At 39.8% G+C, this 26,923-nt stretch overlaps 1 protein-coding gene across 2 annotated transcripts; it reads left to right on the plus strand.

Annotated features, from left to right (window-relative positions):
• The first annotated feature begins 5,329 nt into the window (after window positions 1-5,329).
• On the plus strand, window positions 5,330-23,846 carry ZFX (zinc finger protein X-linked). Of its 2 annotated transcripts, XM_027688954.1 has the most exons (7): window positions 5,330-5,462; window positions 5,890-6,456; window positions 15,207-15,356; window positions 15,555-15,698; window positions 15,793-15,927; window positions 18,454-18,594; window positions 20,033-23,846. In XM_027688954.1, the coding sequence occupies exons 1-7, from the start codon at window positions 5,402-5,404 to the stop codon at window positions 21,217-21,219; spliced, it is 2,385 nt and encodes a 794-aa protein (XP_027544755.1). In that variant the 5' UTR covers window positions 5,330-5,401; the 3' UTR covers window positions 21,220-23,846. The 2 variants fall into 2 exon arrangements, with proteins under 2 accessions (XP_027544755.1, XP_027544756.1); XM_027688955.1 differs by lacking the exon at window positions 15,207-15,356.
• The last annotated feature ends 3,077 nt before the right edge of the window (window positions 23,847-26,923 follow it).

The following is a 26,923-nucleotide window of genomic DNA, read 5'->3' on the forward strand; positions in this document are numbered from 1 at the left end:
GGAGGGCGCCGGCGCCATCTTGAATTAATCGCTCGCACAGCCGGGGCCCCGCGCGGGCCGGGCCGGGCCGGGCGGGGCGGGGGAGCCCCGGGGCTCCGGCAGGGACCGCCCGCAGCCTCCACACCCTCCCCGCCTCCCGCCTCCCGCTGCCACACTGCGAGGCGCAGCGGAGCGCGGCGCGTTGCGGCCCGCGGCGGATCCCTGCGCTGGGGCTGCTGGCCGGGTCCCCTCCTGCCCCGCCATCTCCTTCCTCTGCTCCCGGTTGGGAACTCGGGCAGCGCTGGCTCGGCGGCTCCGGGAGCTCGCCCGCAGCTTCCTTCGCTTCCCCTCCCGCCCCGCGAGGAGCCCCCCGTTCCCCTTGAGATCTCCCTTGGTGCTGGTTCAAAGGTGCGCCTGGGATCGATTATTTCCCTTATTTAGGATTCATTAAGAATCTGACGCACAACATCCCTACGAAACCTGGATAAAACCCATTCCTTTAGCCGGTATCTGCAAATGCCTCACCACTGAACTGCAACAAAGAGGGAAAAGAATTGAGTTAGTTGTTTTGTTTTTGTTTTTTTTTACGGAATTGCGGTGCAAACAGCGCTGATCCTGCTGCCAGAACTGAGGCGGATGCATCAAGAAATAAACAGCCGAATGATCACACCGTCACATTTGTAACATGGTTTTTATTCTTCCATTTATGCACCTAATAATAACAACGGGGGTTATTTTCGAGACAGGAATTAGACACTGTAGGAGTGTAATTTTTTCGCCTTTGGTGTGTGTGCGACGGAGAGCGTGTGTGTGTGTGCCCTGCACTGCCCACCAGTGGGTCACCTGAGGAGAGCTGTGGCACTGCAGCAGCGGCGCGGACTGAGCCCGGAGCTGCCCGGGAGCCCCGGGTGTCTCGGGGCTCTGACCCAATTGGGACATGCCAGGCGTGCCGCAATTTTTAATGGGATGTAGCAAGGCACGACGGGAGCGTGGTTATGGCTGTACACTAAGTCATCCCAGCGTGGGTAGGGGCCAGCACTTGCACGTGGGGAATTCTGCTGTTTATGCCTTGATTTCTCTGGGAAGGGTCAGGGTTTTGCTGCGTGGATATCTGGTTTGTGGCCTTATTGCAAATTAGGACTAGGCAAAGTCTTATGTGTTTTATACAAAATATTATGTATATATTTTTATAAGGATGGCTTTTCTGAAGTTTCCCCTTTTTCTCTTTTTCCTTTTTCCCCATTTTCCTTTTTTTTATTCTTCTGTCAGAGCAGAGAAACTGACAATTTCTATGGAATATTAAAGCTCTTTCTTCTAAGGAACTCTATTTTTAAAGTTGCTCCCTCTTTAAAACCTGACAGCTCGTCTGTTTCTTTTTATTTTATCTTCAGTACCATGCTAGATCTATTGAGTCAAGGATCTGTAGTGGGGCAGGACTAGTGCACTGTCTGCATTGCTTTTCTTGACTGATTGTTCTCATGATCATTTTTATTTTGGAAGGTTATTTTATTGCTAATATGTTAATACAATTTCTGCCATTAATATGTAATTTTCCATCTGTCCTTCCACTTGAAAATGTTGCCTTGACTTCCATAATACCAAAACCGACCAAGTCTCTGAGTAAACAGGTAAAAATCAGTTGGTAAAAAATAACTTTATGAACAGAATTAAGTGCATTTCAGAGTTGTATTAATTCTCGATCAATGTGCAGCTGGCATGGACCCAAGCAAAGTAAAAGATGGAGAGGTATAAAACCTGATTCTGGATGCCTTGGCTTTTTTTGCTATAGTGGTAGAAGAGCATTTCCAGAGTTACTGAGATTTGAAGAAAGATACACATAGCTGAGAAGGACCAAGTGTAGGGACATGGCCGGGCACCTGCTTTTCTTTGAGAGTTTGGGTTCCCAGACTGAATTGAAAAATTGATTCTATTGACTTCCGTGCCAGAAACTGCTCCTGAGGTAAGTGTCAGATAGAATGTTTTGAAAGAACTGAGAGGAGTTTCCATCCTTCTTGAAATCTTTCAGGAGAATGAACTGCTGAAATTGCTTCTTAGCCTTAACCACAGAGCTTAGGGTGGTTGCCAAAGAATTTGAAGATGTTCATTGCTGTGGTGCTTGCAAGAAGCAGCCCTGGTATTTCTTGTGTCACAGAGGTGCAGTTGGTATTCCTTCCTTTGTGTGGATGCATCTTGTGCCCCTGTGCTCACCCTCTGGTCAGAAGAAGAGCAAGCAGGAAGAAACAGTATTTTATCATCTCCTGGTTAGAATGCTCCAACCCTGAAGTGATTTCAGGATTTTTTTTTTCTGTGTTTTTTTTTTTTTTACCTCAACCATGGACAAATTATTTTATGCCTTTTGGACTACAGATGTTCATTTGGGCACCTTTATTATTTTAGATAGTTTAGTTAATTCTTGTTTTAAGTGCCTGCATCCTCTTCTGGTTCTCTTCCCGCAGCAAATTTCTGTGGGTGTGGGGCCTGTGCCCTTATGGAGCACTTTTAAAGTCTTTATGGCCCAGCACAGGGGTAAGAATTTGTGTACATTAATTTGTTGGCTGGGTCTGGGTGCAAAAGCACATTATGAGAAACCTTATTTAATGAGAGACTCATTGAGTGAAAGCATTGAAGTTTTTTCTTCTTCTTTGGAAAAAGCACCAAAGCAAACGTTTGTGGCCTTTTTAGGACTCAGATTTGAAAGTCCATGTGCCCAGGAGGCATATTCAGTTTGTGTGGAGACAGAGCCTTTGTTTTGAACACGTTGTGCCACTGTAGGTGAGAAGACCTGGCTGGTACAGAAGAGGTCCCAGAGTTACACAGTATGCAGGTGAAGGGTCTGCTGTGCTGTCACTGCTGGTGAAACTGCGCCATCCTGAACACCACCAGGCAGCAGCAGGAGTAGCAGGGAAGAGATGGTGTCAGCGGGCACATTTGGGAAGCTGGAAAGTACTGGTGGAAGCTTCCTTGTCTCCTGGGTGAAGAGGATAGACAGAAGGACAATGAAGGAGTGCCTCTCTTACAGAGACAGTGAGGAATCTGGGGAGAGGATGGAATAGAGAAAGTACATGCATGAATCATGAGAAGCAGGAATTTGTGGTGAAGTGCTGGTCAGGTGGGTGGTGAAAGCAGGAAGCGGAGAAAACGAATGCCAGTTCTTCCAGTAGCCAGTGGTGAACTGACTCCTCAGGCCGGTTGGGTCGCAGCTGATCAGAGGCTAACGTGTGTGATAATACAGTCCTAAAAAGCACAGACACAAAGGGTGTCTTGACTTTTTCCAGAGAGCCGGACAGAGGGTTCCATCTTCTTATGTGTGTGTTGCCTGAGGAGAGAGGCAGTTTATTTCAGCCAACCCTTAGTCCCCTCTGCCTCCTACAAAAAAAAAAATCTTCCAATTGCTGATACAATCTTGGCTACAAATTGATCAGTAGCAAAAGTTCGTGTGAATGATGGGAGTGTGCTTTAGTTAGAAGCTGGCAGGATGAAATGAGCAGGTAATGAACATAATACAGTTGCAGGCCTACGAGAAATTGGAAAAGAAGCAACAGAAAAGAAGAAACTAAACAGTGAAGACAACACAGGAAATATGACAAGATGAATAGGAAGGACATTCATAGTAGACTGGCTGGGTGTATACTGAATAGATGGAAGGAAACCAGTGAGGGTATAAATCTTGCTTAAATGACTGTATGGAGCCTTGTTATTCTCTTCTTGGTTCTGTGGCATGGCAGAGGTTGATTGCCATCAGTCCAGCTATTTCTTGCATCTGAGGCTAAGAAGCATTTTTCTTTTGCTCTTGATTCTGAAAAAAAGGATCAGTGTAAAGAGTTGTTCCTGTTAATAGTGGGCACTTCTGACAGAAATGCTTGGCAGTCAGAATTATTGGCAGGTGATATATGTCTAGCTGGATACCACAACAATTTGTTAGCATAGCTGTCTTTAAAATGTAGAGACCTTCCAGCTGAGCATCACACAAATACGGGACCCCTTGGAATATTTTTAGTCCGCCTCTGCTTTTCCTCCAGCTCGATGTCTGGCTATATTTCTCCCTCAGTTTGTGTAAGAGACAAGGCCTGTGTGACTGCACCAAGAGTCTGGACAACACCCCAAGGGAGAGTTCCAGAGATGAAGAGTTGAGAAAATTTGAGCTAAGAAATGGGGAAGTTTAGAAAATACTTGCTGTAGATTATGGTTTTATGTTTGTGTTTTGAACTAGTTAATTTTTTTCCTTTGGATAGCAATTTCCCTATAAAAACTTAATGAATGTAAATGTAGTTGATGTAATTTGGAAAAGTTATGATTCTTATGGAAACCTCATGTAGAATCTTAATGTTTTCTCTGTCTTTTATGATAATATCACAAAAATGGCATGACTTTTGCCTGTCACTGTGAAAAATGTTTGGAGGAAGGAAAATCACATCTTCCAGTTGTGCAGAAACATGCAGCAACATTCTGTTGGCTCTTGCTGGTTCCACACTTAGAAAACTGGTTGGACTCAGTGCAAGGGAGTAGCACAAGTTTATGTTAGATTGTATTTTACCTAACTAGGTTTGCCTGATCCTAATTATAATGCAGATAAGTAAGCAGCAAAATTTAAATTGTAGTTTCACATTTTAGTAAGTATTTCAACTTAGTGGTCTTGTTTGGTTCTTTTATTAAGAAGACTGAAATAAGTTATTATACATTGAAGAAATGTTGACATTCCGTTCAAAAAGCTTGGTAGAATATGACATTTAGAAACTTTTGAGAATTGGTGATACTTTTGAATACAACTGCAAGTAGGTACTTAGTCTTTGGGCAGCAGTTTTGAAAATATTCACAGATCTGGGTTTGAAAACATATGATGTTATGCTCTGGAAGCTGTTTGATGATTTCAATTCCTGAAGTGACATTAGAGTGAATTCCTCCCGACCGCCCAAGTGTGAACATGGAGACATCAAAACCAATGTGCATTTCAGATTATTAGCTCTCTGTGTTGAGTTTACCTTATTGAGCCTTATTGATTTGCCAATGCTGTATTTCCCAGCATCCAACAAGGATTTGAGTATGAACTTGTCTAGGCTTTGTCTTAATTTCTTTTTTCTTTATAAGATAAAAAGGAAATCATATTTTCACATTTTGTTATGAGCTGCTTCTGTGTTTGTGAAGCTGTGGGGTTTTGAGAAATGGACACAGAGTGTTGGATTTTACACTCCTCTTGTTCAGACCCTGGGTGTTCGTAGTAGTATTGCTGGAATCCCAAACAGAGCAACCCTGAGTAAAGTCTGGTTCATCTGAAAGTCATGAGGTGCTATATGTTAACTTTCATGCACCCAGAATTTCAGCATTTCAGTGCACAGGGAGAGGCAACGTTCTTTGCCTAATGCAAGTTAAATAACCTTTTTTCTTTACCTTCTGCAGACACTGTGACTGATGAGAGTTAAAGGCCATGGATGAAGATGGGCTTGAATTGCAGCCACATGAGCCAAATGCATTTTTTGATCCAACAGGTCTGTCAGGAGATAATATGTAGATAAGAGTGTTCGAATTAGATGCAATTGTTTATTTTGTCTTTGCTTAAAAGTGCTGTGCTGCATCAATGCTTTTGTATAGTTGTTTTTATTACTCAGAGCAATCTGAATGAGCTACTGTTCTTTCAGTCAAGTAGTAGTTGTTTGGGTGTTGGGGGAGAGTCTAAAAATTGCAGATCTTTTCCAGGAGAGAAAACCTTGTTCATCTTAGTTATGTTAGCATCTACTTTTTACTTGCCTTATCTCATGTGTCTGCCTATCTTAATTGCTCACATGCTATCATGCCTGTTTTATTAAATTGCAATGTAGTGTAAAAGTTGAAGTGAAACAGAAGTGATTTCAGTTATTAACCACCTCATTTGAGACATTTTTTCAACTTAACTGCTATTTTAATTATGTTTTTCAGGAGCTGATGCAGCACATATGGATGGAGATCAGATTGTTGTGGAAGTACAGGAAACAGTATTTGTTTCAGATGTAGTCGACTCAGATATAACCGTGCATAATTTTGTTCCCGATGATCCAGACTCTGTAGTAATCCAAGATGTCATTGAGGATGTTGTTATCGAGGATGTCCAGTGCCCAGATATCATGGAGGAGCCAGATGTATCTGAAACTGTCATTATTCCTGAACAAGTGCTGGACACAGACGTAGCCGAAGAGGTTTCTTTGGCTCATTGCACTGTCCCAGATGATGTTTTAGCTTCTGACATAACAGCAGAAACAATGTCTATACCAGAACATGTGCTGACAAGCGAGTCAATGCATGTCCCTGAAGTTGGACATGTAGAACATGTAGTTCACGATAACGTTGAAGAAGCAGATATTGTCACCGATACTCTGGGAACAGATGTTGTTTCTGAGGAAGTCTTGGTGGCAGATTGTGCATCAGAGGCAGTGATCGATGCCAATGGAATCCCTGTGGAACATCAAGATGAGAAGGGCAACTGTGATGATTACCTTATGATTTCCTGTAAGTGTTTGGATAAAGCCATCAAAATTCTTGTGATATGGGCCTGGGTAGTGCTTGAGGGCTTAAGACAACAAGTTCCCAAACCAGATTTTCTGTATTTTTAATTGAAATGCAGATCTCACAAATGTACTCAGATAGGGGGATTTTTAGGAACATGTGCCAGCTGAAAGTTCTGGTGAAGCTAATGGAGAGAAATACTGGCAAATACATGTCTGATTATAAATTATCTCTCTAGCAATTTATAACACATGAACAAGAGTTAGAATTCCAGTAAAATAAATGCCGTATACTTAATAAGAACTGGAAGAAAATTAAAGTGACAGTATTTGAAAATGCATGTACGTGCAGGTTGCTAAGATGATTGCCAAGACATTAAGTAAACAAAATATTTCATGGAAAAGAGAGTAAAAACCCTGATTTTTGGAAGTCCAAACAACAATTTGTTATCCTTGTCTTGTTTTTTTTGCTAAGTCCCCACTCCTTGCACCCCATTCATTGTTAGATACAGACAACAATATGGTTTTCTTTGCTGTTAGGATGTGTTTTCTTGTCTTGATTAAGCAAAGGACAGAGGTATGCAGCTAACAAAAAGAGTAGCTACTGCTGCTCATAGCTCAAAAGCAACTATGAATATCTTAATCTCCCTTAGGAACAGTGGCACAATCCATTTGAATCGTATTTCAAAAGACTTAGATGGTGGAGAAAAACAGGGCATATCATCAATCCTTTTTCTACTGAGGATATCCATCTGTGTGAACTAGAGCTTACTCTGTTACTTATTACAGTGATTACTCAGTCCAGTACCTAGGAACATCAGGGTGTCAGTGCTGAACATTTACTTATTGTAGAAATAGAAGAGCCTTGTTAGGCTGGTTTGTTTAATTGCCATTTCAGGCACTTCAATTTTGTCTGGCATTAAATGACTCCATTGATGAGGTGTACTTTGTACTCTGCTTCAGTTACCTTTTTTCTTTTGTTTTCCTTTTTTTCCCCTTTTTTCCCCTTTTTTTCCTTCTTTACTTTTGGACATTTTTGAAATGTATAATAACTTGTTTTAATTTAATATTCTCTACTTACGGATTTTAATGTTGCTTCTCCTTACCTAGGATCACTGCATTTCTTAATTTATCATCCCTTGAGTTCCTTGAGTAACCTTGTGCAGCCATGTTTTGAGTTTATATGAGGTACAGTTAATTCTCTATTATCTTGGAAAACAATTAAATGGGATAGTGCAAAATATGGATAACATAAAATCTTTTAAAATTAAGCTGCAGGATTGTACTGAGGTGAAATAGGTCAGTGGTGCTGCTCTCTGAAATGGTACTGATCCAAACTGATAAATGTACTCTGCCAAGTGTGCTACAGATACAACTTTCTGGTGCTGGACCCAAGTTAAATCAGATGGAAAGCAGCTCAAATGCTTCTGCACCTGCGGAAGCAATTAGAAAACAAACTGGATAATCCACCCACAGATAATTGGGGCCTGACTCTGGTGGTGATTCTTACCTGTTCCTTATCCTGGACTGTAGCCCCTTAAGGTGCTGTTGCTCCTGTCTCTGCTCTACTTTTCTGTGCAGGTTCCTCGTGCAGAGCGAGGCCTCATGGGAGCACTTGGTAAACCGTGTCTGTGTAAATGCAGGTGAGGGGGGTGGGTGGATGTGTGTCCTGTTCATCACTGGCAGTGGCTGAACAAGGACAGTGTGTTGTGGTAGAGGCTGCATTGGATGATCCCAGCCTAGCTGGGAAGTCCTAGATGTGCCAGTCGTCAACAGGTGGTGACTGGCAAGAAACACAGGAATGTAATTGTTCAGTTGTGCTGGGGTACTCTCAGGCATGTATTTCTGCAGTTTTGTGTTTTATTTATTATTAAATGTCTCTTGATAGTCTTGCGATGTAGTTTGTTTAGATTCAGAACGTTGAATAATCCAGCATTTTAAACAATCATTATGCTACAAAGCATACATCCTTTCTATTTGTGTTTAAAATTTAAAGTATGTTCTAACAGTTCATTTTAAAGGGAAGTTCCCTACTACCACCTACTGTGTTTAAAGCCTGCATAACAAGTTCTTCTAGTTGTGAAGGCAGAGTTTAGTTCTTTTCCATCAAGTAAAGGCTGTCTTGCCAAATAGTCTCTTTGTTGTATCGGAAACATTATTTGAATTTTTTTTTTTTGCATCGGCAGTGGATGTGTTCATTGATCTGTTCCCTGCCTCAGTTCTTCAGCTGAGCTTAGTAAGTGGTTTTTAAAAGGTAGTAACATCACAGCCTGGTTTTGGATTTTTTCATCCTAACCTGTAAATTAGTGTTTGATTCTGGCAAAACTCCCTGAACTGCAGGGGCAGATGTTGGAATGTAATCTTGTCTGCCATTACAGTAGCCAGATGTTGCTACTTCCCATGTCTGAGAGGAGCTAGACTGTGTTTGTCCAAAAGCCTTTGCCTGTCTTCTTTTAGATAGGCACATGGAAAGCAGGGGATGACACTCTGTGTTCTTCTGTTGTAGGTTTCTCAGTCTGTATTCTTTAGTGGAAGCTGTTGGCAAAATCTTTTTGCTATCTTTTTCCTATCTTGTGGCTCTCTTTCATCATTTCCATTTTTGTTCCTAATGAACTGAGTCTACATATATTTTCTTAAGATAATTTGCTTAGCTTTATCCTGAAAATATCTGCTTTGAAATGACTGGGTATTTTTTTGAATGTTGTGTTTCTGGCTTCTTTCTTGGTTTCAGACTGGTTTGTCTTTTCAAAGATTACAGTCCCTGTGGGGTTTCATTCTGTGACTTTGCTTCAATAAGCTCACAATTTTAATATTTCTATTCCCATTTAGATTTAATTTAGTTTTGGCATTGATATGCCTTTGCTTTTTTTAATTTCCAAGATAATGTTTCTTGGCACAGCTTTATATCATCAGTTACCTTTTGATGTACTTTTTTTTCTTGGATACTTTGTCTTTGCCCTCAAGATTAATTTTTGTTCCATGGTAGATTTGGGGCACTTAGAGCAGAGCAGAATCAGATATTCATTCAACAAAGAATGCAAACTGCTACTGGTTAGTAGCTTGAAAAAGATTCAAGGAGGTTTGATAAATCTCTTTTTTTTTTTCCCTCCTACATGTTCCATAACAAGCCAGTTCATGACTTAGGTCAGGAAAGTATAAATTGTGCTGTGACTCACATTGGTACTAATTATTTGGTAGCTTGGAAAATTTTTTCTCCATAAGTGAAACAGTAACTGAGATAACTAGTGTTTGTCAAAACAAACATCCTGCATTTACTAACCAAGGAAAGTAGTTCCTTGCACCTGGCCATAAGATGGAAATTGAGATTTTTCGTTGTTTGATTTTATTCAGACTGGGAAAGACACATCCTCTGGCATTAACATATTCCATAAGACAAAAAATTGTACCCTGATACGCTCATATTGCAATAAAACTAGTGAGGCACAAAAGTTTGACAAGGGGAGCCTGGAGAGAGTGAAGAGTAGGGCAGCCTCACAAAGTTTAAGCTGCAGTTTTAAGAAGTTAAATACTTGAAAATGCAGGAGCTATGTTAGGTCCATCCATCTATATCCTTACTTTTCTGTGAGTTAGACATGTGGCTTGTTTGTTGTATCTGAATTAACACTTTTCATTACAGGAGTCAGAACCCTGGGTAACTCACTGAGAGAGAATGATTGCATCTTTTCATAGGTCTGGGTGTAACCTACCTTTTTTTGTCCTAGTTGGATGTTTTAGATGAAAGCAGTGCATCTGATGAACAAAGCCATGAAGTTCATGCTTTCATTAGGGCCATCCAGTCGACTTCTAGTCAGGAAAACAAAATGCTTTTTATTTACTTTTTTAGCATAAATAAGCACCTCCCTCATTTTCCCTGGAGGTTCTTAAAGATGCAGGAAATTACATTTTTCTCTCTCTGAGGTAGAACTTGCTTCCATGCTTCTGTCTGACCACTGGAATGGCACCAACAGTTGTTGCAGCTCAGGCTGCTCAGGAGGTCACCATGAGAGGTGATGGAAGTAAGAATTGCCTTGGGCTGAGTGATGCCTCAGAGCTCAGTCTGATTTGTGGGCTGGGGAGAGCAGGACAAGTGTTAGATCCCAGTTTGGAGCTCAGGAGTTACTCCTCTGCTAGATTACTACCTTGGGGGGACAGACACACAGAATATACTGCTGCATATGTGTAATGGCAATGGATTAAAATCAAAATAGAGCAGATTCCTGTTTCCTGACAGATTAGGAAACCTGCTTTGCTGTTCAAGAAGTAATTGGACAGTAAAAATAACTTCTTCAGTGGACTAGGAATTGTCTGCTGTCAAGTGAAGTAGAAGTAAAATGTTTCTATCACAGATAACTGAAGAAAATCAGGGGAATAGTTAGTAATAGCCTTTTTCATTAAGAATGCTTAAATAGGGTTGTTTATTTTGTAAGTAGGGAAGTATCACATGATACACATTTTTTTAGCAGCCAAGAGAACCATTTGGGAACATAAATGCTAACAAAATAGATGATTCTTGTCTAATTGCTCCATTGATACATTTTTAAGATCTCTTAAACTGATGTAGAGATACTTTGTCTTAGATTGATGGTAAGACTTGTTTCAGTGTGGTTTTCGGCAATTAGCAGTGTGTACTTGAAAAAGGTGGAAGGTTTCTTTGTAGTTAAGTGAATTTTATCTTTTACAATCCTTTTATTTTCCTCATTAATCCCATGTAGAGGAGAAACAGTAGGAAAGAATAAATGTAAACTATTATGGAATCCATTAAAAATAAAGGCAGTTGTATTTGCATGTTTTAGTTAGGAGTAAAACACTGCAAGGCTACAAAGCCTGTATCTGCTTATCCATCAAATATTCCATATAAAAAAACTAAAACCAACTTCTTGGGAAACCGTACGTGTCATGGTTAAACAGAAAATGTACCATTTAAGCAAATGCAGCATCTTGGCCTGGCATCTGTGCTTCTGTTTAGGAAAACTGGCCTCAATGGGGTTTTTAGAATATGATTTTTATTATCAATGCATAGGAGCTTGTTCTTGTCCCAAAAATACCATTGGACATATTTTAGTAGAAGAGTAAAGATATAGGAGATAATTTTCCTTGGATGTTTTAGTTTATTGTATGATTTTTTAATTAAATGTAATATTTTCTAGGAGATAAATGCTGTCATCATGATAGAATACATACTAAACAAAGTATCTGTTAATGTTGCCTGTATCTTTTATTTCTTTGCTTTATTCCTTCTTCTATCTGTTGGTCTCTTTTTGTTGATTTCCTTGTAGTGTAAATGGTAACTAGACAGGCTTTAAATATGCCACATATTTCATGTTGTGTGACACCTTTCTCATTTCTTTGTGCTTTTAATAACAATTCTAGCATTGTCTTTATATGGAAGCAATGATTGCAACATTGGAGAAGCACATATTTATTTGTTTCTTGCAGCTCATAGTGTGCAAAGAGCAGGCTGCTCTAATCAGCGAAGTCTGTGATGAATGTTGGCAAACTAAGCATAGGCTGCATTCTTGCGGTTCACATGAAATAATGTTGTGTCTAGTAATTTTTCTTTTTCTTTTTTTTAACTCTGAAAATTAGTCTGAATCTACTTGTTTGCTGAAGTAAAGCTACCAGCTACTAGAGGGGTAAAAATCAGACATTTAAAGTTTTTAGTGTTCAGATAACATCTATTAAAATGGAGGCACAAGGTATGACAGCATTGCAGTAATGCTGACCTGAACTTTTTTCTAGCCAGATTGACTTGTGATTAGTTTAGTAATGCCCAGTGGCTCTACTTGAAAGGAAGTCATCTCTTAGAAGTTTAACTAATACTTTTAAGTACTTTTGGCGCTTTTTTGGGGGGTGAGGGATAATATCAAAGAGGAGCAATGTGAGAGAGTATCTACCATGCATGGTATTTGTGGGATCCCTTGATGGGCTCTGAATTTGAATGAAAAATTCAAACATCATCAGAATTCCAACTACAAACATTGATCAGTCATGTATTTATGAATATCATTTGCTCTGATTGGGAGACTGAGATATGTGCAGAATGCAGAAACATGTGTTAAATAGAAATCAAATTTCATAAATGCTGCCAGAACATCAATGATTCAGTATAGCTAAGTGCTTATGTAGCCATAGGACAATATATCTTGGAAATTATACTTTCTGTAATAGATACCCATTCTCTTTCGCCTTGTTTGTCTCTTCCTTTGATTTTTATCTCTTTTCCTACCTTTTTCTTTCCACCCTACTTTTCTTCCTATTACCTGTTTGCTCTTATACTGCAAATATTACTACTTTTCAAGCCATTCAGGGGCTTCAGTTTTGTATTACCACCTGTCAAGAGTGGTAATTTTTTTCCACTTGTATGAGAAAAGTTGGCCTTGTACCTCCTACACATCAATTTCCTTATGGTTTAATGGCTCTGTTAAAAATATTTAAACCAGTTGTTACATTTTTAAAACACTGTTGAATATAGAGGGAATTCAGGGATAAACAAACCCTAAATTGTGTAACAATTTTTTTTATCATGTTGTTTAAAAGATTAGTTTGAGTCTTGGAGAACTTATCTCAAAGCATAAATGGAGCATATTTTTCAGATTTAGAATTCTTTTGTTGTCTGAAAGTTTTATTGGTGGATACTTCCATATATATATATATGGAAGTAAAAAACTCTGGTGTGGTCAAAAGGAACCAACCTCTTTTACATGGTGCACATAGGTTTGTTTTCTCTCTGTTTGCTTCAGCCATAATTTTCCTTCCTTGTGAATATGTTCCAGCATCGGTTCATCTTGGTGCCAGACTTCCCTTTTGGCTTCAGCAGTGTAAAGTCACTCTACACTGATTTGAAAACCTTCCAAACACACGTGCCTGACACTGGAAACGGCCAAGTTAAAGGAGAGCAACTACATAAGTGTAGTGTAGGAACAAAAGCAAGTTTCCTTTTTGTCAGAGTTCCAGGGACATTTGGTATTTCTTGGATATGATGAACGAATCATGAAAGTCTGTTAATGATTGAATATGTGTTCTGTGGAGCTACAGTGTTAATGTGATACAAAGGAACATTTTAAGGTTTTTACTTTTTAAGTGCTTTGGGCTTTCAGCTACAAGATGCTATGTTGTCCCATTACACAAAGTCATTTTTTAAACACCTTACTGCTTGAAGCATTCTGTACAATGCCCACTGATCGTCAACTTGGCATTAGAATATTTAATGTTTTCTTCTGCTGCTCTTTTGGTAAGGAAAGACTAATTTATGGTAGTGCTTTATAATTTAATGTTATTAATATTTTTTGTGAGCAATGATGGTGATTGAGAAATTGTACTTAAATACAATTGTGTTTGATACATGAGACAGAACACATCCTAGTTTGTCTAATGTAAAGGCTAATTTATTAATTTCACATCAGGAAAGTAATAATAATAACATTTTGAGCCTTTTTTTTAAAGTATGTATTAAAGTAAATTTAAGAGTTGTAGTTGTTGAGTAGTAAAGGTATGATTTATTTATGAGGATAATTTAATGAGTACTAGTAAAATAAGCATACTTTATTAAATAATTGATATGTGGAAGAAATGGTAGTTACAAAATTCTACAGCATTTATAGGACAGTTCTTAGACTTCCTTTAGTATAAATTTCATGTCTTATTGTCATGAACTGAAGTTATGCATGACTCTGAGGAGCCCTGTCAGGAGTGACTTTTTGAACAATAAAGTCACAAATTAAAAAAGTATGCAGTCACATTAAAAGTACTTTCATAATCTTAACACTCAAAAAACTTATGGGGTTTCTGAAAACTGGGAGATTCTCTAAAGGTCTTGAGATGCTGGAGTTGGTTTTTGTGAAGGGATAGTTAGTATTTTTTTCTTGAAAACCCATTCTTGGTAATGTGAGATGGGTGGTGTGTGCGCACACTCGTGCCTGTGTACAGTATGTCCAAATCAGAGCCATGTTCCTGGTAAAGCTGGCCTTTAGCCACGTTTGTGTGGGAGGCCCAGGCAAGTTACAGCAGTTCAAGCTGGAGCGTGGTGTCGGTGCCCTCCTGAAAGCAGGAGAACAAAGTTTGAGAGTTACGTGGGGCTGCAGCAGAAAGTCCAAGTCCCTGTCAGCACGGGCACCATGAACAGCTTCACCAGCACTGCAGCACCAGGGCAGTGCTTTGGTGGTGCTCCATCTCTCAGCTGTTGAGTGCATGAGAAAAGTTTTCTCATGAGGGTTTTCTTCCTGTAGTTTCCATTCAGGTTTCCTCTCCAGGCAACTGAAGAAGCATTAGTCACATGGCTTTGCTGGGAACCAGGTCTGACAGGCAGCAGTAGCACCACTTGCATTAGAGACAGGGTTGAACAACAGATAATGCTTTTGAAAAGAAAAATTAATAGCATATTAGTTGTGAAGGAGAAAGCAATTAAAACTGAGAATAAGTGAAATTATTCTGCAGAGTAAGTACTGATGTGCACTTTCTTCCTACCATTATCTTGCTGAAGATCACAGTTTCCTTATTAGCATTGCCTGGTGTGTTGCTCATGCTTCTAGTCATATCACTGCAGCATTCTTGCACTTCCCCCTTAACTAAAAGATAACAGCTTGAATTTATTTTGTGTTTACTGGCATTGTTTTCAAGGATATGAAAAAAATTATGGGTAGGTTCTTTATCGCAACTTTTTAATTTTAAACTACTTCAAATTTGAGTAATAAATTAATAAAATCTTTCATGTATGTCTGCATATGACTGGGTAATTGTAATAACTTGTTTTTGTAGTGGATGATGCTGGTAAGATAGAACATGAAGGTTCTGCTGAAATTACCATGGAAGCAGAGTCAGAAAGTGGCTCTTGTAAAGTGGATGGCATTTGTCCAGAAGTCATCAAGGTGTATATATTCAAAGCAGATCCTGGAGAAGACGATTTAGGTAAAACACACTTGTTTTAGAATACTCCAACCTGACTTTTGAAATTTTGCATGATGAGACTGTGGTTTCTCTCAAGTCATCTGTGAAGACCTGTAGGTCTGATATTAAAAGAGTGAGAAAACTTTTGATTTTTTGTGGTTTAGCATAAATTTTGAACAAACTGTAATTAAAATATTGTGCTCTGGTCTTCCTAATTAGGGGGCACAGTAGACATTGTGGAGAGTGAGCCAGAGAATGACCACGCAGTTGGATTACTCGATCAAAACAGCAGTATTCGTATTCCAAGGGAGAAAATGGTTTACATGACTGTAAATGATTCTCAGCACGAAGATGAAGACTTAAGTAAGTAGGTGGCTTTCCTCTGGGAGCAGGGATTTTCATTTTCAGCAGGACAGTGTTCCTATTAATTTTTTCTTGACTTTTTTTTTTCTCTTAGATGTTGCAGAAATAGCTGATGAGGTTTATATGGAAGTCATTGTAGGAGAGGAGGATGCCGCAGCAGCCCATGAGCAGCAAATTGATGACACCGAAATTAAAACTTTCATGCCCATAGCTTGGGCAGCAGCTTATGGTAGGTAATACTGAAGGAATTCTTCCTGGTGACACTGTCTGTAGCAAAGTGTCAGGGATTGCTTTTTTGGAGGGCAGTGTAGACTATTTGTGCTTTTGTGTTTGTTTTTAAAATTTTAGTTGAAGAATGGTTTCTTGGCATAATAACCGTTAAAAAGAGAGAAAGAGAGAGGCTGTAAGGCAGGCTTCTTCTTGCTCCTGTTTTAACAGGCATTTAGCTTCACATTTTCATGATGTAAAAGGGGAGGTACATGAGCTTCCAGCTGAAAAATTGCATCTCAAGTACATCTGTCCCTCACGGTTTTAGGACATAGCAAGAGCTGACTTGGCAATACAACTGAATATTTTTATTGGGGGCGGGGGGGAAGGCAAATGGAAGTAAAGAGGATTCGGTGTAACAGTGAAAAGCAGCACTGACCTCTAAGCTTGATTTAAGTGCTTTCTGGAAGGATCAGATAAATATGTGATTGCACTAATGGAAATAATTGATGGACAAAAAGAACTTGGAGGGAGACATCTTAAAATTATAGCACAATTTTGAGAGTATTTCCAGCATTCAGAACCATTTTTCTTGATTGTTGGTATCTGAGCACCAACTAGTGCACAAACCGATTTCCAAAACTTCAGTAAGCTTAAGACCAAAATTTGATCTTAAAAACGTTTCTGTATTGCCCCTTTCTCCTTCTAAACAAAACAAAAGAAATAGTGAAGGAAATGACAAAACTTACACCTCTGCATGATGTGGATTGGGGTGATGGTGCCAGCAGACATTTAAATGGCAGGGAAGTGCTGAGAATGCAGTGGGGGCTGGAATCTTGGACATATGTCAGCAAGGGCAAGATTTCATGGAGCAACCTGTGCTAAAAGTTGTTTGGGGCATGGATGGTAGTGCACCCAAAGCCTTATCTTAGGCCATAGGTGAGCACAGCTTCAGTGGAGAGGAAATGTCAGATGCCAGGTTGACTGGGAATTAAAAAGGAAATTGAGTGAACTTGAAGTAACATCTGTAGCCAGAACACTCTGTTATTTTGGAGGAGGAGGAGAAAGTTGAGCAGAATGTATTAAGAACGGTGAAAGATGGAATTGAAAGGAGCATTTAAGAATGTGGGAAACAGTTGCACACTCGGTAGTAAGTAGTACCATGCAGGGTGAGAGATGGTGGGGATGGGGAGAAATGAAGCCTGAAGGCAGGAAAACGGCAGAGGTTTGTCATCTGCACTTCTTGGAACTCTTCACCACTTATGGAGGATTTAGAGCTGATAGCAATGGCATCTTAAAATGCTAAATTTATTATGTTGCTTTATTGTAGCAAAGCTTGGTCTCACTGTGCTTTATATTCCAGCAAGTTTTTGCAGTTTTATTCCAGTATTAGAAAGTGTTTAGGGCCTGTTGTCTGTTAAATCTAAAAGGACTCTTCAGGCACCTGTTGTAAACTGTACTTTCTACATGTAAGATGTGAAATGGGTTTTTGCTTTCAACATTCTTAAGGTGCCACATTTGCTGCTCAACACTTGAGCTGACATCTAGATCAGAACCTTCAGGCTCTGCACATGCCTGTGCCTGGCTCAGTCTCCTTACATTAGTCATGAATATTAATTCTCTGCACTCTACAAAAGGAACAGCTATTGAGCATCTTGCACTTTCTTCTATTTCAGTCTTTCTATCTTATTTGTGTGCTTTGCTTTCACGATGAACTGTTGCCTTTTATTAATTCAAGTAAATACTTAACGACAAAATTTATTATTAGAATTTACTTATGTCCTTAAATCACCAGTGTTAAACTGATGTCCAGTAAATACCTTCTCAAATATATAGATGTATTTGCTTGTAATTTTCATGTTTGTTTTACATACAGTGGTACCATTTGTGTATTAAACACAAAGCTCTGTGAGGCAAAGATTGTTTCCTTCTTTCTGTTACACAACACTGAGCGTGCTCTTTGTTCCCACTAGAAAGAATTTGTAAGTGCTAAAGCATCAAGTGTACAAATAGTAAGTAGTGTACTTTGTGTGCCACTTTATGGGCTGTTCAGAAGGATTCTTTGATTGCAGTTCCAGTTCAGAAACTTGGTGTGTGACAAACTTCAGTCAGGTGAATTCAGACGTCCAGAAGTGAACAGGAGCTCACACACAAATGTATTTCAGGACTGAGAAGAAAATCAGGCACAGTAAATATTGTGACATGCTATTATTTACCAATGTTAAACATTTTGGGTATAATTAGCAACCAAAGACGTGCAAAAAATGCTGCATTTAAAGGAGAAGTCTCTGTGTAATGGAAAACTATTAACTCCTGTAAATCGTGTATTCCTGTAAAATTGGGTTAACAAGGCCAGTATTTCCAGGCTCATAATAGCAAACATAATTCGTCAGTTACATACTGAGACACTTTGCAGCTCATGTTGTACAATATTACAGTTTGATTAAATGTCCAGATAATAGTTTATCATTTCTGTTGTTGCCGTTCTAGAGTTTGTGCTGGAATTATCTGTAGAGATGGTAGGTAACTTTTTAACTTACCTTGGTAGGTAATAATAACGATGGCATCGAAAGTCGGAATGGCACTGCGAGTGCTCTTTTGCACATAGATGAGTCATCTGGACTTGGGAGGTTGGCCAAGCAGAAACCAAAGAAAAAGAGGAGACCTGAGTCCAGGCAGTATCAGACAGGTGAGTACCTCGTGGCTGGCTGTACTCTAGGCACTTGCCCATAAACAGATGCACTTTGTTGATAGCATGTGCAGTGTCACAGTGATTTGGGCAATTACTTTGCTGACAACACTTTTACATTATAAATGAGTACATATTTTATTTTAAAAAATGTTAATTACATGGTTTGGATTATGATGGGCGTTTTAAAGGAAACCATCTCTGACACAGGAAAAAATCATTATCGTATCAAAAGGTTAAAAACCTATACACTTAACTTGCCACGCCAATTTTAATGTTTAATGTAACATTTTTAAGGGTGACATTAGAGAAATGGTGTAGTGTAATAGTGCTTTTTAAAACCCCTTTTTATCTTTATTGAAAATATATAGAACAATGCATTTCATTTTATCAGCTCAGTAGGTAACTGGAAAGTCTGAACATTGTATATTAATGTTTGGTAGTGTAACTTCTATACCCTTTTCTGGTTTAATTATGAAGTAAATTGCCTTGATGTCCTTGCCTACATTTTTCCTTGCTTCTGTGAGAACAGAAGTGCTCTTTGGCATTATTTGGTTTCTTCTGGTACTGTGTTATTATTGGAATTATTTATTAGGTTTGATAAAGTTGAAAAAAGCACACAACTGTTTTTTTAGTAGCCTTGACTTAAACAGTATTATACATTTCTTTTCAAATTTTGACTTAACTGTAGGAGTTCTGTTTTGTTTAGCACTGAGTCAGTAAATTGAGTAAATTAAAGTTGGCTTTTTCTATTTTCAACTACTTAGTCAGCTCTCCTTATAAAACATTTTTGGAAAAGAGAGCTTTTTTGACATGCCTAGACAAATTCAGGGTAAACAAATCAGGCTGATGGATGAGTGCAAATAAGTTCCAAAGCTCTGAGGTATGTGAAACGTGTTCTCATTGAGTCCTGCTTGGTACCTCTTCAGTTTGTAACTGTGACAGATGGCGCAAGAAGGAGGTGTTAGTTTGGGGACAAGTGAATTGTAGTCAGCGGTAGGTGATTAAACTGCCAGATTAAACTTTTATCTACAGATTTGTGGGGAGTCAAAGAAGATCATGCGTTTTGCTTACTAGGTAATACTCAGTTTTACAAGTTGGTCACTGTTCTTTGCACCAGTGTTGGTTTCTGCATATATTTAATGTGTAAACTCAGAATTCTTGAAAATAGAATTAATTGAGTTGAATTAGGTGATGCATTGGTTGTCTCCATCAAAAAACAGTATTTCCTTTCTCTTGGTAATAAAAATGAATGAAAGTAGTAATTCCTTCAGTTTCTTCTACCTAACCCAGTAATGAGCTTGTTTATTGTATAGTAAAGTGTTTATGTCCAGTCTCATTCAACAATTCATTGTATTGTTAACATTGCAATCTGACCCTTACTGAAGTGTAATGTTGTTGTATAATACTGATGAAGGGGTTTTTTGTTGTTTTTCAGCAATAATCATTGGCCCTGATGGTCATCCGTTGACAGTCTACCCCTGCATGATTTGTGGAAAGAAATTTAAATCTAGAGGTTTCTTGAAAAGGCACATGAAAAACCACCCGGAGCACCTTCTTACTAAGAAGAAATACAGATGCACAGACTGTGATTACACTACGAATAAAAAAATAAGTTTACATAACCACTTGGAGAGTCATAAGCTGACCAACAAAACAGAAAAGCTTATTGAATACGATGAGTGTGGGAAAACCTTCTCTCATGCAGGAACTTTATTCACTCACAAGATGGTGCACAGGGACAAAGGAGTTAATAAAATGCACAAGTGCAAATTCTGCGATTATGAGACAGCGGAGCAAGGGTTACTGAGTCACCACCTTTTAGCTGTCCACAGCAAGAACTTTCCTCACATTTGCGTGGAGTGTGGCAAAGGGTTTCGCCATCCATCGGAGCTCAAGAAGCACATGCGGATCCACACTGGTGAGAAGCCCTACCAGTGCCAATACTGCGAGTACCGATCTGCCGACTCTTCCAACTTGAAAACCCACGTAAAGACTAAACACAGTAAGGAAACGCCACTCAAGTGCGATATTTGTTTCCAGACTTTTTCAGATACCAAAGAGCTACAGCAGCATACGCTTATGCATCCAGAAAGTAAAACACATCAGTGTTTGCATTGTGACCATAAGAGCTCAAACTCGAGTGATCTGAAACGACACATAATTTCAGTCCACACAAAAGACTATCCTCATAAGTGTGATATGTGTGATAAAGGCTTTCACAGGCCTTCGGAACTGAAAAAACACGTGGCGGCTCACAAGGGTAAAAAATTGCACCAATGCAGACATTGTGACTTTAAGATCGCAGATCCGTTCATTCTGAGTCGCCACATACTCTCAGTTCACACAAAGGATCTTCCTTTCAGGTGCAAGAGATGTAGAAAGGGCTTTAGGCAGCAAAACGAGCTGAAGAAACACATGAAAACACACAGTGGCAGGAAAGTTTATCAGTGTGAGTACTGTGAGTATAGCACTACAGACGCCTCAGGCTTCAAACGGCATGTTATTTCCATTCACACAAAAGACTACCCTCACCGGTGTGAGTATTGCAAGAAAGGTTTCCGAAGGCCTTCAGAGAAGAACCAGCACATTATGCGACATCATAAAGATGTTGGGCTGCCTTAAAGTCCCTTTCACAGACTTATGGCTGGAATTATAAAGGAAATTTGCCCTTCAGGCAGTTAGCTTATATTAAAGCCAATCACCTGCGATCACACCCAAAAAAAAAAAAAAGACAAAAAAAAATACTGTGCATTTGATTTGTTGCTGTATAAAAATAGGATTATTGCTTCTAGTTGACTTTTATACCTTTTGTTCAATAGCGTGTTCTGAATTCTATTCAGTTTGTTTAATAAATGAAGAAAAGATGGCAACAATAAAGTTGCATTTAATAAAGTAAACCCTGTCTCTTACTGAATTTTTCAACCGTAATAGTTTATTTAGATATATTTATCTTACTGACCTCGTTGATACTCACAGTGTCCATGTTAATGCAGTTTTGTCATGAATTTTAAAAATATGACATTTCGATAAAATTGTCATAGGTGTGTAAAAAATGGGGAATTGTCATGTTGACAGTAAAAGCACTAGGGCCCACCTGATTGTCTTGTTTTAACTATACAGACTTTGTGGCAGGTTAACTATTTTCTATTTGAGGAGTTACAAATCTCACTTTGTTGCAGAAAAATATTTGTGTTTTAATTCTGGTTTCAGAGAGAAAAATATTTAAAAAGTGGTTTGGGGAGGTTATCTTTCTTTGGTGAATTTAAAAGTATGCTCAAATAGTACATTTATTGTTCTGTGCTTCTTTGTCTTTGAAAGGTTTTGTGTGTTACAAATGAGTTGGGGTTTTTTTCGCTTTACTTCTGTCTTAATGTTGGAAACGTAAAATACTCGTGTTCCATTTGCAGAGTTAATACTAGATCACAACTGTCTGTATGTGCCGGTAAATGTACCTCAAACTTTATGCTTTTATGTGTGTTGGTATTTCTTTAAAAAACAGTTTGTGGTTCAAGTCACATTTTTATTGTGAGTTGTTTTAGAATAAAATTTAAGACCGAGAGGTGCCTCGATTTTGGAAAGCAGATATTTACAGTGAGAGCTTAAGAGGGAAATGGAGCAGAGCAGACATGTTCATAAGGAGTAGAGATGTTGTAAGGTAGATATCCTTAATTAGAAAAGTAACTTACGATAGAAGCAGTTTTGTTACTAAATTGAATGTTTTTCCTGAGCCATTAGTAGCTGTGTTCAGCTGCTATTTATTAATTAGTACAGTATCCAGAATTAACCCAGTTCTTTTAATCTGTTTATAAACAGCTGGGAGAATATTACAATTATTATATGCAATTTTGGCACCTGAAGACTATTATAAAGTAGCGCCATGTCATTTGGTAATTGCTGCATAAATGTACCAAGCATGAAGTCATGTACCTTAACAACAACTGTGGAGCAAAAAAGCCCAACTGTTTAATTACATGCCAGATTTTAGGACCTGGCCCTGCTCCCCATGCTCAAATTCCCACCCCAGCCACTGTTTGATGATGAATTGCAGAATTCGGTCCCAGCTGCCTGCCAGATTAGGATAGATTTGTAACCAGCAATTCCCTAATGGAAAGGGTTCAGAGCCTGGCCCAGTGTTAATTCTTGTTTCTAGGCAGGTGAACTTCCAGTTGAAATCAAAATTTAGTGATGATCCCAAGTTCGGGGTGATAGAGGGACAAAGGTTTCCTTTCGGATGTGCGTCCTCTAAGCATTTTGTGTTTTGTTTTGTTACCAAGCCCTGCCCCTCCTGTCTCACTGTGAGCTGAAATACTTGTCTGTAGTGTGCAGTTCAGGACAGTCAAATGCCATGTCACTATCTGTGTCGTATGATGTTTTTTTCTTTCAATGCCTGCTTGACAGTGTCCCCAGACTTGCCCAGTGTACTCTTGTATAATATTGCTACTAGTGGGCCGTGACCCTTTAGCGTGTAATAACCTGGCCGTGCTGCATTGTGCCTTCCTTGAAATCCCCGCTGAAGCCAGTGGATTTCCTACATGGCCGTAGCTGTCTGTTGCCTACTGATGCCAAATCAGATGCTGTAAAACCCAGCAGAGATTTCCCATTCGCTTCTTGCAAAGTACCCACCTGTGACTATTTTTTTCCCCTCTTATGTTCAAGCATTTTCTAACTGGAGACCTGGAAAGTGTACAAAATCTGCATAAATTCCCATAGCATTGCTGAGGATTTTAGCCATTTTAACTTTATTTTTTTAAATAAGCTGAAAGACAAAGAACACAATTTTACGCATTTTCTTTCTCTTACGTAGCCTGGAATCATAAACACTTTTTTTTTTTTTAAAGCACAATGTTGAAACTTTTTTTTAAAATAATTAAGGGTTTGGTCAAGTGGATTTTGTAAAATGTATTTGTCTGTATAAAGAGAAAATGAAATTATAGTTATTGTTAATGTACTGACATTAGTTACAGGCTAGTTTTAATTCCTAAATAATTTGCTTAGCAAATGCTATAAAATGGATGTTTCAGTTTAATGTTTAAAAAAGGTACAGATTTTTACAAGGACATAATATAAATTATTGTTCTGTAGAAAATACCCTGTTAAATATTGTATACGTCCTTCCCTCTGTACACTTTGTAAAAAAGACAAAAGAAAAAAACAAAATACATAGAACCATATAGGGATGTGTGACATTATTGTAATTGTGTACTTGATAATAACGTGAAAAAATAAAATTCAAAATATTTTCCTTTTAATGAACGTTTAGTCTATTTGATGCCAGTTCTGAGGTGGAGCCTTGTTCTGAGGGACACGGTCATTTGCAGCTCTACTGCACTTTAGCTTTCTCTTCTGCTCCCTGGCCTTCAGCTCATTTTGTGTAATACTGGGATGTGGGTGGCTCAGTCCCTGCTGTGGTTGAAAGGCACGTTTACCTTGAAGTCTGCAACAGTGAAAGGGAGGGCAGGTCTTCAAAATCCATTTTAATGCCTGTTTTTTATATTAAAGCATTGATGTTTGTTAAACGTCTGATAATGCCTTCATGTTTTTCAGCAAGGTGGTTACTGCACTGTCCCAAAACGCCCCACCAGACCTCGAGGCAAAAGAGGGGCTGTTGTTGGAACTGAAAAAATAAAAGGTGTTTCCTGGTGCCTCTTTCTGATCTGTGGGTCCCAGCAGGAGCCCTGCTCCCTTCCCTTCCTGCTGGGATGTGTGAGTGTGATGCAGCTCCAGCAGGGACGATGCCTGGGCTGGGTCTCTCCCCATCCTCACTGCCCTGTCCAGCTTCTCCACCCGCTGCTCCCTGGCAGGGCTGGCACTGGCCAGCAGCAGGGGTGGAGAGGGCTTATGGCTGCTTCTCCTACTGCTCTGTGAATGCTTCAGCCCAGTTAAATTAAACTGGGGACATGGGAACTGCTTTGGTAACAGTTCCCTGGCACAGGCCATCCCACTTTACGGTGCATGTGATATGACCTAGTACCAACCCTCTGTCCCCATGGACCTCATGGCAGAAGTGCTCTTGAGTGTCTCTGCCCTCTGTCTATACCTGCCTGAGAAGGTGGTGTGTCTGCTGGCCCAGATATCTCCAGGATATTTAGTCCAATTAGTTTACTCTCCCTGGATGCTTTTAGGAAAAGCTGACTCATTCCTCATCTTAGTTCATCGTGCAGCCGGACTGGTGTTGGGCAACTCCTCGCAGTAACAAGCTGTCACGCCGCGTAGCCAGCAATCTGCTCATGATTTGATTTGTTTCCTTATTTTCTCCATCTACCTAATGTTCCTCAACCACTCATTATGCAACTGTACGTGTAGTACCAGAGACATTCAGGGCACTGGAGAATAAATACACCCAATTCCAGCTGCTGTGAGGAAGAGCCAGGAGCAGTTACCAGCTCTAGCTCATGCAGACGAGCAAATCCCACCCTCCTCTAGGATGTCCCCCTCTTCCTCGGGTTTCTTTAATTGTGGAAGCCTCAGTGCTTTGCTGCCAGGCTCTGCTGAAGGTTCCTCCACTTGCCCAGGCACCTGCAGCCCACACTGGTGATTTCCCAGTGGGGTGATTTCCCCCTCACTGGCACACAGCAAAGGCACCCAAAGCCTGGATGCCAACCTGAATGTTCTTTGACAGCCTTATTTGCAAGCCTGTGTCACTGATTAGGAAAAGAAGCAGCTGGCTAACAGCTCACTGCAGTTCCCTGGCTTGTTAAAGGTAGCAATTAAATAATATATCATTAATAGAAAATACAACTAGTACATTAACAATTATGACAGGTGGAAAACTGACCAAGGAGGGGCTGACTGGAACTAGGAAGAAAGTCAGCAGAGTCAGGAGCAAGGAAGTAGCAGTCAATACACACGAAAGGCAGACACACCAAAAACCTTTCATTTGTTTTTTGAGAAGTTTGAAGAGCTCGTTGGTTGATTTGGTTTCCTTGAAATGCTGACGCAGGAAGGCAAGCACTGATACTTTTTTTCTTAAGTAGCACAAGTATCAAATTTAAGGCTGGGAATGTTTTTTTCCAGACCTGTGGAAATGGTATTAATTTCTATAGGCAACAAGCACTTTAAAAAGTACAAGCATGGGTGGTTCAGAAGCCATGTAGCACTCAGACTTTTGTAATATATACTGGAATCCCATGGAAACTCCACAAATCCGGAAAACTTGTTATCGTTCTATTAAAGACAAAACTTTGAGGGTCATCTCAGCGCAAGCCTGGGCAAAATCAGGATAAAGAAATGCTGCTATTAGGACCAAGGAAAGAACCTGAAGGGAACAGGAAAAGAGTTAAATGCAACAAACTCAACTTATATTTACAGGACTACACAACACCTTGGTAGCGCAGAGCCCTGTGCTGAGCTGCCCCTGGTGTGGTAGCACAACCCCCCTCAGCCGAGCCCCTCGTACCACCACGTCCCTGCTCTGCCTCTCGCCTTGTTTTCTGCTGTGGTTTAACCATTGTTTGAGGTTCACTTGAACCAGCCCCACCACGAAGCCAAGGGTGGGGTGTCAACAGCTTCAGACAAGTGATTCCCTTTGTGGTGTTGTCTCTCCTTGCCTTCCGGCTGAGGGATGTCTGTCCCACCCATTGTCCTGAGAGGCCAATGCCCCCATGCTGGCCAGGGGCTGAGGAGCCCAAGTGAGTCTATTTTGAGGAGCCAAATGCTTGAAATAAGGTTTTGAATTGAAAAACTTACACTCCATAATCAAAAAAAGCAGGTCACCTGCCCAAAACAGGTCACCAGAGAACAAGCCCTGACGAGCATTTCCAACGGGGATGTTCCTGCCTCAGGAAACAGCCACACAAAGTGCTCTTTTGAGATTATTGAACCAAAGTCTATCAGGTTGGCTAGAAGCTCAAAGAACAACCTGAAAGTACAGCGGCAGAGAGGGTCCCAAACTCCTGCCTCACCCTATTTAGATTTCTTGATCTCAGGTCAATTGCTCACATCCAGGCACCAAAAGCCACCTGTGATTGTCTTGGGATTGCCAGGTGTTGCGCAGGCCCTGGGGGGAACTTGCTCCTGGTGGTGTGCCCAGAGTCCTTTGAAACAAGTATGGATGAAAAGACACACTGTGACATGCAAAAAAAGGGAGTAACACACACTTGAATTTTCTCTTGCACTGGCATGAGAAAAAATTTTTGTGAAGTTAGCTGTAAGAAAACTGGGACATATTTTGTTTGACATAGCCCAGGAAAACAAGGAATGCCAGGATTATATCCATTTGAAAGGATGAATCATAACTAACAAGCACTCACAGGTACAGAGCTGGGATGTTACAGCCAATCAAATGACTGGCAGAAGCAGAGTCTTAGCAGAGAGTGCTAAGAATAAA

Source organism: Neopelma chrysocephalum, unplaced genomic scaffold, assembly GCF_003984885.1.
Source record: "Neopelma chrysocephalum unplaced genomic scaffold, ASM398488v2 Primary Assembly neopelma1_76, whole genome shotgun sequence".
NCBI classification, from domain to species: domain Eukaryota; kingdom Metazoa; phylum Chordata; class Aves; order Passeriformes; family Pipridae; genus Neopelma; species Neopelma chrysocephalum.

Coding starts and splice junctions, on each gene's coding strand:
- ZFX (XM_027688954.1), top strand. CDS start 5,402: ATGGATGAAGATGGGCTTGAATTGCAGCCACATGAGCCAAATGCATTT. Junction 15,357..15,554: donor TCCTGGAGAAGACGATTTAG/GTAAAACACACT, acceptor CTTCCTAATTAG/GGGGCACAGTAGACATTGTG. Junction 18,595..20,032: donor GTCCAGGCAGTATCAGACAG/GTGAGTACCTCG, acceptor GTTGTTTTTCAG/CAATAATCATTGGCCCTGAT.